This window comes from Pseudophryne corroboree, chromosome 6, assembly GCF_028390025.1.
Source record: "Pseudophryne corroboree isolate aPseCor3 chromosome 6, aPseCor3.hap2, whole genome shotgun sequence".
In the NCBI taxonomy this organism is placed as follows: domain Eukaryota; kingdom Metazoa; phylum Chordata; class Amphibia; order Anura; family Myobatrachidae; genus Pseudophryne; species Pseudophryne corroboree.
The window spans coordinates 539882389-539898266 of NC_086449.1; the positions used below are offsets into that span (position 1 = coordinate 539882389).

A 15878-nucleotide genomic window follows, 5' to 3' on the forward strand; every position below is an offset into this window, starting at 1 on the left:
AGAATGTTTTTACAAAACAACTTTAGACGACTTTAATAAATTATGTCAACAAGGGGTGTCAAAAAATAATAAGATTCAGGAGGAACCTCAACAAATGGGAATGCAAAGCCTTGCAGAATCTCACCAAAGATACGTCTCTAGTTTTTAGGGAGGCAGACAAGGGGGGTGGTCTAGTTGTGCAGGATAGGAGTGACTACATCACTGAAGCCACTAGACAACTTAATAATGAGGATTTTTACAAAAAGTTAACTAAAGATCCGACGCCAAATTATTTGAGAGAATTACAACATCTCTTGGACGATGCCCTGGCTGATGGAGTTATCTCCAAGGATGAATTCAACTTTTTGTTTAACAAATACCCCACAGTCCCTATTTATTATCACCTCCCTAAAATACACAAGTCACTTACTTCACCTCCTGGGCGCCCCATTATTTCTGGTATAGGTTCTCTCTCTTCCAATTTATCATTTTATGTTGATTCCTTTCTGCAACCCCGTGTCTCGACTTTGAGGTCACACATCAAGGACACCACACATTTCTTACAATTGTTAAAGGGCTTTGTATGGAATAAGACATATGCTTTCATGACTTTAGATGTACAGAGCCTGTATACCAACATTCCACATGATCTAGGTCGTAATGCCATAGCAACCAGATTATTAGCGGATGGTGACCTCACAGCGAGACACGGGATCTTTCTCTTGGATGCAATTTCTTTCATTTTACAACACAACTATTTTCTTTTTTTGGACACGTACTACTTACAGGTGATGGGAACGGCCATGGGGACCAGGTTTGCGCCTAGCTACGCCAACCTGTACATGGGTGAGTTTGAAGACATCCATGTGTGGGGCGGGGGCTGGGACGCGAATCTGGTCCTCTATGGCCGTTATATAGATGATCTATTTATTATTTGGGACGGGGATCACACTTCAGCACTTCAATTTGTTTCCAACCTCAACTCTAATCATTTTAATTTACATTTTACCCACACTTATCACCCCACCACTATTAATTTTTTGGATATAACCCTTGAAGCCAGGGAGGGTAGAATCCATACGTCCAATTATATCAAGGAGGTTTCCACCAACTCCTACCTGCACTACCGAAGTGCCCACTATCCCCCGTGGAAGAGGAACATCCCTAGGGGACAGTTCCTACGCCTGCGGAGAAATTGTACAGACAGGGCAAAATACATGGAACAAGCAGACTCTATGATAGAAGCATTCTCCTTAAGAGGCTATCCACGACCTCCCCTAGAGAGAATTATGAAAGAAGTGGCAGATCTTGATAGAGATAATTTACTCTGTCCGAAAGAACCAGTCGCTGTAAATATTCTGGACAATAAAAATAAAAATAAAATTAGATTAGATCTCCCAAATGATCAATTGGATGATTTAGCTTTCATATCTACATTTAATAGGGATAGTATGCAAATTAAGAAAATTATCTCAAAAAATTTTGGTATATTGAATCAAGATAACATACTTAGAACATACCTGCCGCCAAAACCTAAATTCATTTTTAAGAAAAATCGGTCCTTCAAGAACATATTAGCACCGAGCTTCTTGAAAGATACATCTATCTCCGCACAAGATGGTACAATACAAGATACTTGGTTACCATCTAGACCAATAGGCTTCCATCGCTGTGGAGCGACCAGATGCACAACCTGTAAACACATCCCCAGAAAGACCACTCATATTACTGTTGAAAATGGCGAGAGATACAGTTTAACTAGCTTTATGAATTGCGACACCAATTATATAATTTATCTTCTTACATGCGGCTGTAATCAGAAATATGTGGGTCGCACCACACGTAGCATTAAGACCCGCTTCATGGAACATCGCCGCAACATCACTAATAAGGTATCTACTCATAGTGTTTCTCGTCACTTCAGGGACCATCATGGTGGAGACCCCGTTTCTTTGAACTTAACAGCCATTGAACATATAGCATTAACTAAAAGAGGAGGGGACCGTTACAAAACACTTTGCAAACAGGAACTTTATTGGATGTACAGATTGGATACCATCCATCCGTCTGGATTAAATGAGGCGGTTGAGCTTAATTCCATATTATGAGATATATATATATCAAACATCCCATTTTTTCCCTCTGGTTGCACACATTATGCTTCTCTTATTTCAATTAATTAATTTTTTTAGATTAATTTAGAATAATGATTGATTATTCTTTGGAGTCATTATTCACATATTACAGAATTACATATAGTGGTTGTATGATTAATTTGTCAAAAATTTTTATTTTATTAGATGGAAAAAGATGATGTTTGAATAGACATGATTTTATATACATATGTTCAATTCCTTATATTGATTGTTTGCTTTGATATTTATTGTTATTCTTTGTTATTTTTTTCAATTTATAATGTTAAACATTACATGGGTATTTATTATATTGTTATGGAATTTTAATTTAAACCAGTCGCAGTAGTAATATTACTATATTCAATATAATTCTTTTGAGATACACTCTATGTAATTACAACACAAACACAACACGAAAAAATATATGTCAGACAGAAGTGATCCAGGCTATACACAAACACCTGTCGCCACGGTAATTGCTATTATGGTGTGTGGCTAAAATTATTACTCTTTATTAAAAGCATTACATATGGCCACAATATCCCTCTTTGCTAACTTCATTGCACAACATTATCAATCACTATTTGAGACCGTTATTATTCGGAATACACTGCATTTATATCACATGTCAGCTGATTAGCTGTCTTGGCGTCACTTAGTGTTGACGTCTCCATGGCAACAGGCTGCAGCTTACGTTCACCAGCCACGTTACTTCTGGAAACAATCCGGGAGTCAGATATCGCGTCTCCTGCGTCAACACGCTGGTGACGTTACAAGTCACCATGACAACTTAGCTGGACACCGTCTCCCTAGACGCGGGAGAATGACGCGATGGGAGTAATACACTCTGTCTATTTACATATATGGACAGCCTATTGGCTGGGGCCGCACTCCCTCACTACCACGTCACCGGCCCTATTCCCGCGGGACTTCCAGCGGAGGAGAAGGAAGGGGGTGGGGGGGGCATGTTCCCTTCCCCATATGGAAAACACGGGATATATCCTAACTATTAGATCATCGGCCACAATACAACAACTATCAATCACTTCTCCAGGTATTTGCACTATCCAATTTGGATAAATTTTATATTGGTCATGTGACTGGTTTCTATTAAACATATCTTTTTGGATTTTAAATATAATTAAATAAAATGCATAAATTACACTACCATTAATTCATAATATATTATTTCTCCGCTGTCTGTCATTATATGGTCATTTTATGTCTATAAGTGGTCACATGTCAATCACATAGGCTAATGAGCAGCCATATTGGCAAGGTATATAAACCACCTTTTAGCAGGACTCCCAGCACCTTGAAAAAGTTGTCTTTGATACAACGAAACGCGTCGGTGTAGCCTGCCTACTTGTGTGTCCTCCCACACCTTTGGAACCTCTGGACCTGGACCAAGCCCCCGTTGAATGTTCCTTGGACATTAAGGATCTCCCTAATACTGTGGAACGCCATCTGTTCATCACCCACCGAGGAACAGCACCTTTGCGGACGCAGCTTCGCTTAATTGCCTCGCGATACGCTGGTGGTAACTATTCAATCCACAATTGGGACATTGAACTTTTCTCTCCAAAGGGGACTATCATAGGAACAGGTCCATGCCGTTTATCAATTTCCAATAGGCCTTAATAATACTGGGAGCTACACAATTTTATTTATATTAATTTACCTTTTATGTGGTTATAAACCACTATATGCATTGCATTTTACCTTTTCATTAAATTGTGATTTGAATGTGACACACTTTGCATTTGTGACCTAAGCGCTAATATCTTTTTATACTGTTTATTATTTGGGGTCTGACCAACCCTTGTTTATATATAGCTGCAGTGGAGAACCTCGCATCAAGCGCCTGTGAGTAGAAACACCTTTAGTGTTCCCTTCTTTAATTCCAGTCTACTTAGTCAACTCCAGGCTGCAAGGATGGGGAGTTTCTCCACATTTAATGACAGACATAACAGGAGAATGGGTTTCCTTAAAAAATGGGATAATCCCACAGATATGGAATGTACGAATATAACTAACCATTTGAAAGATGAATTTTATAAGTTAGAGGACCTTATGAGATCTGAAACTAAACATTGGCTTGATGGGACTAATCTACGAAAATATGTAGATAAGAATATGATACCCAGAGGCCTTAGGCTATTTAAACCCTCCATTTTTAATGGCAATAGGGAATTTGAGGAGCTTTGGGAGAAGGCCTTAGATAAATGTTCCCTAAGCCTTATGGAACTGGTTATTTCCTACAGAGACAAAAAAACTAGGGAAGTAGAAGCGGAGATAGAAGCTCTTAAAAATAAATTAGAACCTCATAGTAACACCAAAGAATATAAAGAGAGGGATCAGTTGGTCATGGAAAGGATGACCAAATTTGAACAGTTGGTGGTAGATAATAAGTGTAAAAAATTCCAAAGAGACTTAGAAGATTACAATATGGGACATGTTAGGAGCTATCGAACCCTCAATCGAGATAAAAATAGAGAACGTGTTCCCAGTAACAGAGAAGGAATATCCCGAGAGACCTATAGATCCCGGCCTACTAAATTTCAAACAAAAAGCCAAACCAACTCTAATTACAGATCTCCTCGAACTAATAGGGAAAGAAATGGCCATCTAGATCGAATTGACCCTGCCCCTAACCCGGGAGCTAGATCACGTGAGCCCAGATTTGACCAACAACAGAATTCTAAAGACTCTGGGTTTTTTTTAGAACAGAGACAGGAAGAAAGACAAGGGCCACCCCCCAAAAACAACTGGGGACCACAAACACCAAAAAGAAGAAGATCAAGAAGCCACGAGGGTGTAGAGGGGGGAAAAAGGAGACAGCCAAGAGGATGGGATTAGTTAACAAATCTAAAACTCGTACCAACATATTTGATTTATCCACAAGAAAATTGACTGAAACTGAAAAATCCCTCTTATCGAAGGGTTTAAGTTATGCACCCACTAGCACTCCCAACATGTTTAATCTCTTTGCAGAATTAAATCGCTTTGTTCGCACATTGTGCAGAAAACGCTACTTCATTCAGCGCAATATGCACAGACATAATGAGGAGGGTTTGGCCATCTCCTTAGATTCAGGGGATGATCCAGCCCTCCACATTTTACAACAATTATTGGACGAGAACCCTGGTATCACTACTGATACTACTACTACTACTAAAAAAATGTTTGATATAAATAAGAGTAAGTTTAAACGAAAATCCGAGTTTTACCCTCTCACATACAAAAGTAACATGATAGAATGTTTTTACAAAACAACTTTAGACGACTTTAATAAATTATGTCAACAAGGGGTGTCAAAAAATAATAAGAAATTCAGGAGGAACCTCAACAAATGGGAATGCAAAGCCTTGCAGAATCTCACCAAAGATACGTCTCTAGTTTTTAGGGAGGCAGACAAGGGGGGTGGTCTAGTTGTGCAGGATAGGAGTGACTACATCACTGAAGCCACTAGACAACTTAATAATGAGGATTTTTACAAAAAGTTAACTAAAGATCCGACGCCAAATTATTTGAGAGAATTACAACATCTCTTGGACGATGCCCTGGCTGATGGAGTTATCTCCAAGGATGAATTCAACTTTTTGTTTAACAAATACCCCACAGTCCCTATTTATTATCACCTCCCTAAAATACACAAGTCACTTACTTCACCTCCTGGGCGCCCCATTATTTCTGGTATAGGTTCTCTCTCTTCCAATTTATCATTTTATGTTGATTCCTTTCTGCAACCCCGTGTCTCGACTTTGAGGTCACACATCAAGGACACCACACATTTCTTACAATTGTTAAAGGGCTTTGTATGGAATAAGACATATGCTTTCATTACTTTAGATGTACAGAGCCTGTATACCAACATTCCACATGATCTAGGTCGTAATGCCATAGCAACCAGATTATTAGCGGATGGTGACCTCACAGCGAGACACGGGATCTTTCTCTTGGATGCAATTTCTTTCATTTTACAACACAACTATTTTCTTTTTTTGGACACGTACTACTTACAGGTGATGGGAACGGCCATGGGGACCAGGTTTGCGCCTAGCTACGCCAACCTGTACATGGGTGAGTTTGAAGACATCCATGTGTGGGGCGGGGGCTGGGACGCGAATCTGGTCCTCTATGGCCGTTATATAGATGATCTATTTATTATTTGGGACGGGGATCACACTTCAGCACTTCAATTTGTTTCCAACCTCAACTCTAATCATTTTAATTTACATTTTACCCACACTTATCACCCCACCACTATTAATTTTTTGGATATAACCCTTGAAGCCAGGGAGGGTAGAATCCATACGTCCAATTATATCAAGGAGGTTTCCACCAACTCCTACCTGCACTACCGAAGTGCCCACTATCCCCCGTGGAAGAGGAACATCCCTAGGGGACAGTTCCTACGCCTGCGGAGAAATTGTACAGACAGGGCAAAATACATGGAACAAGCAGACTCTATGATAGAAGCATTCTCCTTAAGAGGCTATCCACGACCTCCCCTAGAGAGAATTATGAAAGAAGTGGCAGATCTTGATAGAGATAATTTACTCTGTCCGAAAGAACCAGTCGCTGTAAATATTCTGGACAATAAAAATAAAATTAGATTAGATCTCCCAAATGATCAATTGGATGATTTAGCTTTCATATCTACATTTAATAGGGATAGTATGCAAATTAAGAAAATTATCTCAAAAAATTTTGGTATATTGAATCAAGATAACATACTTAGAACATACCTGCCGCCAAAACCTAAATTCATTTTTAAGAAAAATCGGTCCTTCAAGAACATATTAGCACCGAGCTTCTTGAAAGATACATCTATCTCCGCACAAGATGGTACAATACAAGATACTTGGTTACCATCTAGACCAATAGGCTTCCATCGCTGTGGAGCGACCAGATGCACAACCTGTAAACACATCCCCAGAAAGACCACTCATATTACTGTTGAAAATGGCGAGAGATACAGTTTAACTAGCTTTATGAATTGCGACACCAATTATATAATTTATCTTCTTACATGCGGCTGTAATCAGAAATATGTGGGTCGCACCACACGTAGCATTAAGACCCGCTTCATGGAACATCGCCGCAACATCACTAATAAGGTATCTACTCATAGTGTTTCTCGTCACTTCAGGGACCATCATGGTGGAGACCCCGTTTCTTTGAACTTAACAGCCATTGAACATATAGCATTAACTAAAAGAGGAGGGGACCGTTACAAAACACTTTGCAAACAGGAACTTTATTGGATGTACAGATTGGATACCATCCATCCGTCTGGATTAAATGAGGCGGTTGAGCTTAATTCCATATTATGAGATATATATATATCAAACATCCCATTTTTTCCCTCTGGTTGCACACATTATGCTTCTCTTATTTCAATTAATTAATTTTTTTAGATTAATTTAGAATAATGATTGATTATTCTTTGGAGTCATTATTCACATATTACAGAATTACATATAGTGGTTGTATGATTAATTTGTCAAAAATTTTTATTTTATTAGATGGAAAAAGATGATGTTTGAATAGACATGATTTTATATACATATGTTCAATTCCTTATATTGATTGTTTGCTTTGATATTTATTGTTATTCTTTGTTATTTTTTTCAATTTATAATGTTAAACATTACATGGGTATTTATTATATTGTTATGGAATTTTAATTTAAACCAGTCGCAGTAGTAATATTACTATATTCAATATAATTCTTTTGAGATACACTCTATGTAATTACAACACAAACACAACACGAAAAAATATATGTCAGACAGAAGTGATCCAGGCTATACACAAACACCTGTCGCCACGGTAATTGCTATTATGGTGTGTGGCTAAAATTATTACTCTTTATTAAAAGCATTACATATGGCCACAATATCCCTCTTTGCTAACTTCATTGCACAACATTATCAATCACTATTTGAGACCGTTATTATTCGGAATACACTGCATTTATATCACATGTCAGCTGATTAGCTGTCTTGGCGTCACTTAGTGTTGACGTCTCCATGGCAACAGGCTGCAGCTTACGTTCACCAGCCACGTTACTTCTGGAAACAATCCGGGAGTCAGATATCGCGTCTCCTGCGTCAACACGCTGGTGACGTTACAAGTCACCATGACAACTTAGCTGGACACCGTCTCCCTAGACGCGGGAGAATGACGCGATGGGAGTAATACACTCTGTCTATTTACATATATGGACAGCCTATTGGCTGGGGCCGCACTCCCTCACTACCACGTCACCGGCCCTATTCCCGCGGGACTTCCAGCGGAGGAGAAGGAAGGGGGTGGGGGGGGCATGTTCCCTTCCCCATATGGAAAACACGGGATATATCCTAACTATTAGATCATCGGCCACAATACAACAACTATCAATCACTTCTCCAGGTATTTGCACTATCCAATTTGGATAAATTTTATATTGGTCATGTGACTGGTTTCTATTAAACATATCTTTTTGGATTTTAAATATAATTAAATAAAATGCATAAATTACACTACCATTAATTCATAATATATTATTTCTCCGCTGTCTGTCATTATATGGTCATTTTATGTCTATAAGTGGTCACATGTCAATCACATAGGCTAATGAGCAGCCATATTGGCAAGGTATATAAACCACCTTTTAGCAGGACTCCCAGCACCTTGAAAAAGTTGTCTTTGATACAACGAAACGCGTCGGTGTAGCCTGCCTACTTGTGTGTCCTCCCACACCTTTGGAACCTCTGGACCTGGACCAAGCCCCCGTTGAATGTTCCTTGGACATTAAGGATCTCCCTAATACTGTGGAACGCCATCTGTTCATCACCCACCGAGGAACAGCACCTTTGCGGACGCAGCTTCGCTTAATTGCCTCGCGATACGCTGGTGGTAACTATTCAATCCACAATTGGGACATTGAACTTTTCTCTCCAAAGGGGACTATCATAGGAACAGGTCCATGCCGTTTATCAATTTCCAATAGGCCTTAATAATACTGGGAGCTACACAATTTTATTTATATTAATTTACCTTTTATGTGGTTATAAACCACTATATGCATTGCATTTTACCTTTTCATTAAATTGTGATTTGAATGTGACACACTTTGCATTTGTGACCTAAGCGCTAATATCTTTTTATACTGTTTATTATTTGGGGTCTGACCAACCCTTGTTTATATATAGCTGCAGTGGAGAACCTCGCATCAAGCGCCTGTGAGTAGAAACACCTTTAGTGTTCCCTTCTTTAATTTCAGTTATATCAGGTATGGTTCCCAAAGACTGGCGTATAGCGGAAGTAGTGCCTATATTCAAAAAGGGAAGTAAAGCTGAACCAGGTAATTATAGACCAGTTAGTCTTACATCTATAGTGGGGAAAGTATTGGAAGGTATTCTAAGAGATAGTATTCAGAAGTTCCTTGAAACCAATAAGGTCATTAAAAGGAATCAACATGGGTTTATGAAGGACAGATCCTGTCAAACCAACTTACTTGGCTTTTACGAAACAGTAAGCGCAAACCTAGATCAGGGTAAAGATGTGGATGTAATCTTTTTAGACTTTGCCAAAGCGTTCGATACTGTACCACACATGAGACTTATCTACAAGCTACAAGAATCAGGGCTAGGACGCACAATATGCACTTGGGTCAAAAACTGGTTAGATAATAGGGAGCAGCGTGTTGTGGTTAATGGATCTTTTTCAACTTGGACTGAAGTGCTAAGTGGTGTGCCGCAAGGCTCAGTATTAGGACCGCTATTGTTCAATATTTTCATTAACGACCTAACAGAAGGTCTAGAGAGCATGGTGTCAATTTTTGCAGATGATACCAAATTGTGTAAGGCTATAAATACAGAGGAGGATGCCGAGTCTCTTCAGAACGACTTAGTTAAATTAGAAGCATGGGCAGCCAAATGGAGAATGCGCTTCAACACAGACAAGTGTAAGGTAATGCACTGTGGTAACAAGAACAAAAATTACACCTACCTACTAAATGGGGTAAAATTAGGGGATTCTGTACTGGAAAAGGACTTAGGTGTCCTCATAGATAGCAAGCTAAGCAGTAGTACCCAAAGTAGGACTGCAGCAAAGAAGGCTAATAAGATATTAGCATGCATAAAACGGGGTATTGATGCTAGGGACGAGAGTATTATACTCCCGTTATATAAATCACTAGTGAGGCCACACCTTGAATACTGTGTACAATTCTGGGCACCGTACTACAAAAAGCATATCCTGGAGCTTGAAAAGGTACAGAGGAGGGCGACCAAACTAATTAAGGGCATGGAGACGATGGAATACAAGGAAAGGCTTGAAAGACTAGGCATGTTTACATTGGAAAAGCGGAGACTAATAGGGGATATGATCAACATCTACAAATATATAAGGGGACAATACACAGAGCTTGCGCGGGACCTGTTTTTGGTTAGATCAACACAGAGGACTCGTGGACACTCGCTCAGGTTAGAGGAGAGGAGATTCCGCACAATACGGCGTAAAGGCTTTTTCATGGTAAGGACAATACGTGTTTGGAATTCCCTGCTCGAGGGAGTTGTAATGGCGGAATCTGTCAACACCTTTAAGAATGGGTTAGATAAATTCCTATTGGATAAGGATATCCAGGGGTATGGTGCATAGTCATGCATTATAGTTACTATAAATAGGGATAAAATGCAACGGCTGACAGCAGCATCAGTCAGAAATTTTAGTCAAATCATCATGCATAGGAGACCACAAATAGGTTGAACTCGATGGACAATTGTCTTTTTTCAACCTCAGATACTATGTTACCTGATGGCCTCTCGTCTCAACAAGAAGCTAAAGCGCTATTGTTCCAGGTTGAGGGACCCACAATCAGTGGCGGTGGACGCTCTGGTGACTGATTCCAAGAATTCTCAAAAGAATAAAAAGGGAAAAGGTTCAAGCAATTCTCATTGCTCCAGATTGTCCGAGAAGTGCCTGGTACGCGGATCTACTGGGCCTCTACATCTGCAAGAGGATCTTCTGCAACAGGGGCCGTTCGTCTGTCAAAACTTACCGTGGCTACGTTTGACAGCATGGAAGTTGAGCGTCAGATTTTAGCCCGGAAAGTAATTCTGAACAAGGTTATTCCAATCCTGATCCAGGCTAGGAAAGGGGTAACGTGTAAACATTACCACCGTATTTGGAAAAAATATGTCTCGTGGTGTGAAAATAGGAAATTTCCTGCAGTGTAATTTCAACTGGGATTTTTTCTCCTTTTTCTACAGTCAGGTGTGGATGTGGGCCTACGTTTGGGCTCCTTGAAAGTCCAGATTTCGGCCTTGTCCATTTCCTTCCAGAAACAATTGGCTTCCCTTCCTGAGGTTCAGACGTTCTTGAAGGGTGTTCTGCACATCCAACCGCCCTTTGTGCCTCCCACGGCACCTTGGGATCTTAACATGGTATTGCGTTTTCTGCAATCGGACTGGTTTTAACCTTTACAGGAGGTGGACCTTAAGTTTCTTACGTGGAAGACTGTTACACTGTTGGCCTTGGCTTCCGCAAGGTGTGTGTCCGAACTCGGGGCGTTGTCTCACAAAAGCCCCTATTTGATTTTTCATGAGGATAGAGCTGAACTCAGAACTCGTCAGTAATTTCTTCCTAAGGTGGTGTCTGCGTTTTATATCAACCAACCTATTGTGGTTCCAGTGTTTACTGACACCTCTGCTACCTCTAAATCCCTGGATGTGGTGAGGGCTTTGAGGATCTACGTGAAGAGGACAGCTCGTCACAGAAACTCTGACCCACTGTTTGTTCTCTATGATCACAAGCAAATTGGGTGTCCTGCTTCAAAGCAGTCTATCGCTCGCTGGATCAGCAGGCTTATTCGTCAGCAGGATTGCCAGTTCCGAAAGTACAGGCCCACTCTACTAGGGCTGTGAGTTCTTCCTGGGCGGCTGCCCGTAGTGTCTCGGCTTTACAGCTCTGCCGAGCGGCTACTTGGTCGGGATCGAACACGTTTGCTAAGTTCTACAAGTTCGATTCTTTGGCCGCTGAAGACCTTCAGTTTGGTCAATCAGTTCTGCAAGAACCTCAGCACTCTCCCACCCGGTTTGGGAGCTTTGGTACATCCCCATGGTAGTAATGTGGACCCCCGTGTCCTCTAGGACGTAAGTGAAAATAGGATTTTAATTGCCTACCGGTGAATCCTTTTCTCGTAGTCCGTAGAGGTTACTGGGCGCCCGCTGTTACTTGGTTAAGTACTATTGTTGGTTCAGCCGTTGCTGTTCCTGCTCAAGTTTGGTTAGCATGGCTTTCCTCTTGTTTGTGTGTGCTGGTTCGAATCTCACCACTGTTCAGTTAAATCCTTCTCTCGAAGTATGTCTGTCTCCTCGGGCACAGTTTCAAAACTGAGTCTAGTAGGAGGGGCATAGAAGGAGGAGCCAGCCCACATTATTGATTTCTTAAAGTGCCTATGGCTCCTAGTGGACCCGTCTATACCCCATGGTACTAATGTGGACCACAGTATCCTCTACGGACTACGAGAAAAGGATTTACCGGTAGGTTATTAAAATCCTATTTATATCCTAATTTCTTTGAAATATATCCTTATGTCTATATCATGCATGTTTAAATTTCTCAACTGTTTTAGCTTCTACCACCTCTGATGGGGGCTATTCCACTAGTCCACTACCCTTTGTGTGAAGTAGTTTACCTCAAGTTTCCCATGAATCTACCTTTCCCTCCGTACCTTGTTAAAACCCTTGATTTATTTGAAAGACCTATCATGTCCCTCTTTCCCTTCTCTGTCCCAAACTGTACATGTTAAGATATTTTACTCTTTCGAGTTGAACTTCCAGCTTGTTTCTGGCTACATTAAAGAAGCAACCTAGGCTTCAGTATCTCCATTCCTCACTCAGAAAAGGGTAGTGCACTCACATTTGGCTGTGCTGTTTGATCTGCAACCAGGATAATGATCATTGGGGGAAAGGACAGGTAGCCCTTGTAGTTAAGGAGAGGAGGTACCACAGAGGGGTGATGGACAAAGGAGGTAGCTCATCCTGTTTTAGGCCTCTCACAACCACTGGTTCTGTTCAGATGTCATAGAATCGCTACAGCTGTCAAATGGTTAAAAGCAGTGGAAAAAATGAATAAAAGAATCAGAATCAGAATCAGCTTTATTGGCCAGGTGTACTCACGTACACTAGGAATTCTTTGTGGTACAATGCATCTCCAAGCAGCAACATGAAGGGGGAATACATAGCATACGAAGGGGGAAGAACATAGCATACATTACACACATTACACGTATGAGTTGATACTGCACATTGCAACTGTACAATAGACTCAACATATTAGACATATTATACACGTAGGACTAAACACAAAGGCTGCTTGGCAGAGCAGCACCGAGGCAGCCATCCGCGGCGCCAACTAGAACTCAAACAATGCACATAATACAGAAGATTTAAGTATTACATCAAAAGATAAACCACACAGACAATAAAGACAGAAAGCATAATGCAGGGTTGGTGTAAGCATTTTGGGTAATAACCTCCAGGGGTTGTGTATTCCACCCTCACAAGGTACCAGGTGCGGCAGCCATCTTAGGCGCTCTGCGTAGGATTACCCAGGGTGGAATAGTCCACCCCTAGAAGAGAACACAAAACGGGGAGATTGCAGAGTCCTTAGGTTCAGAGTAGGGTTCCAATAAAACCATCAGGTCCATGTATTTTTCATCCCATCCACAAGTTTACCAGATAAGGCAGCCATGTTGGGCGCACTACGAAGGTTACACAGTGGGAGATGAGCCATACAAGGGCCAAATGCATTCACGGGAAAACTGACACGAGTATAGGAGTATGCTATACCCTGCAAAGGTAAAGGATAATGCAATTGCAGAAATTCCTGTGGGCAGAGCCTATAGAAAAGGGGTAGGCAGTTTTAAGTCTATAGGGACTGCAATCTGAGCCAGTGTATCAAACCTGCCTCCCATAGTGAAGACCATCTTTTGATTACGTTAGCCATTGCAACCTATGGGCTATAATTTAGTTTTTGAGAGGATCTTTCCTTCTAATTCCTCTACTTTAACGTCACTTGCACATGGGCAGATGGCTTGGTCCAAATGATTCACTTAATTTTTTACCATTTTCAGGGATGGGCACTTGTTGGAGCCTATGTCCATGCATGTTTTTTTTTCCAATACATTGGCCTTTTCATTTCTTAAGGCCATGATACTGTATGTGACAATAGGAAATAATACCTATCAAGGCTTTTTTTGCAAGGATTGGTAAATATGCCCCTTAGTGAGAGAAATAACGGTCTCACAAAGATATTTCTATTTGTGTCTTAGTTCATAGTGCAGGAGTCAACTGTTTATCATTCCACCCATCTGGAAACTACCTCCTTTCTGCCTCTAACGACAGTACCGTGAAGATACTGGACCTGGTGGAAGGAAGACTTCTTTATACACTTCATGGACAGCAGGTAGTGTATCTGCTTCTTTCCCGGTTCTCCAGGTTGTGCAATAGAAATCTTCCACCAACCAATTATTTAGAAAGTTAACTAATAGAAAAACACACATACAGATGTGTCCACATACATCTTTGCTATATCCAGCCATGTATGGCTTGGTTTAACATACTATAGACTCAGAGATTTAGCCATGCCTTGTGATTTTTCGTAACTTGCTTCTTTAATATGTTACTTTATACATATTCTATTATGGCAAACATAAATTAAAAAATCCATCCACTCGTTACTCATGCAAAACACCTTAGCCATGTTTTGCATGTTGTGCCAAATTTTGCAAATTAGCAAAGATGTAAGTGGACACATCTGTATAAAGTTGAAAAGTCTGAATGGTTTATTCAGATAGCGTTAAATCAGTGGCTAATAGTGTTTTCTCTGACGTCCTAGTGGATGCTGGGGACTCCGTAAGGACCATGGGGAATAGACGGCTCCGCAGGAGACTGGGCACATCTAAAGAAAGATTTAGGACTATCTGGTGTGCACTGGCTCCTCCCCCTATGACCCTCCTCCAAGCCTCAGTTAGATTTCTGTGCCCGGCTGAGCTGGATGCACACTAGGGGCTCTCCTGAGCTCCTAGAAGAAAGTATAGTTTAGGTTTTTTATTTTCAGTGAGACCTGCTGGCAACAGGCTCACTGCAACGAGGGACTAAGGGGATAAGAAGCGAACCTACCTAAGTGGTGGTAGCTTGGGCTTCTTAGGCTACTGGACACCATTAGCTCCAGAGGGATCGAACACAGGACCCGACCTCGTCGTCCGTTCCCGGAGCCGCGCCGCCGTCCCCCTTACAGAGCCAGAAACAAGAAGGTGGTCCGGAAAATCGTCGGCTGAAGACTTCTGTCTTCTCCAAGGTAGCGCACAGCACTGCAGCTGTGCGCCATTGCTCCTCATGCACACCACACACTGCGGTCACTGATGGGTGCAGGGCGCTGGGGGGGGGGCGCCCTGAGCAGCAATAATAACACCTTGGCTGGCAAAACTAACACCATATATAGCCCCAGAGGCTATATAGGTGTATATTAACTCCTGCCAGAAACGATAAAATAGCGGGAGAAAGCCCGCCGAAAAAGGGGCGGAGCCAACTCCCTCAGCACACTGGCGCCATTATTCCCTCACATCTTCGCTGGAAGGAAGCTCCCTGGCTCTTCCCTGCAGTCCTGCACTACAGAAAGGGTAAAAAAGAGAGGGGGGGCACAATTTAGGCGCAGTATATATATATTATAGGCAGCTATAGGGGAAAACACTCTGTATAGTGATAT

At 41.2% G+C, this 15878-nt stretch overlaps 1 protein-coding gene across 7 annotated transcripts in view; it reads left to right on the top strand.

The window, feature by feature from the left end:
- POC1B (POC1 centriolar protein B) overlaps positions 1–15878 on the top strand; it is a 462304-nt gene that overhangs the window by 231321 nt on the left and 215105 nt on the right. For all 7 annotated transcript variants that reach the window (XM_063927654.1, XM_063927653.1, XM_063927652.1 and 4 more), the window contains one exon: positions 14443–14576. In XM_063927654.1, the coding sequence (XP_063783724.1) occupies positions 14443–14576 (134 nt within the window). The remainder of the gene's footprint in view (positions 1–14442; positions 14577–15878) is intronic.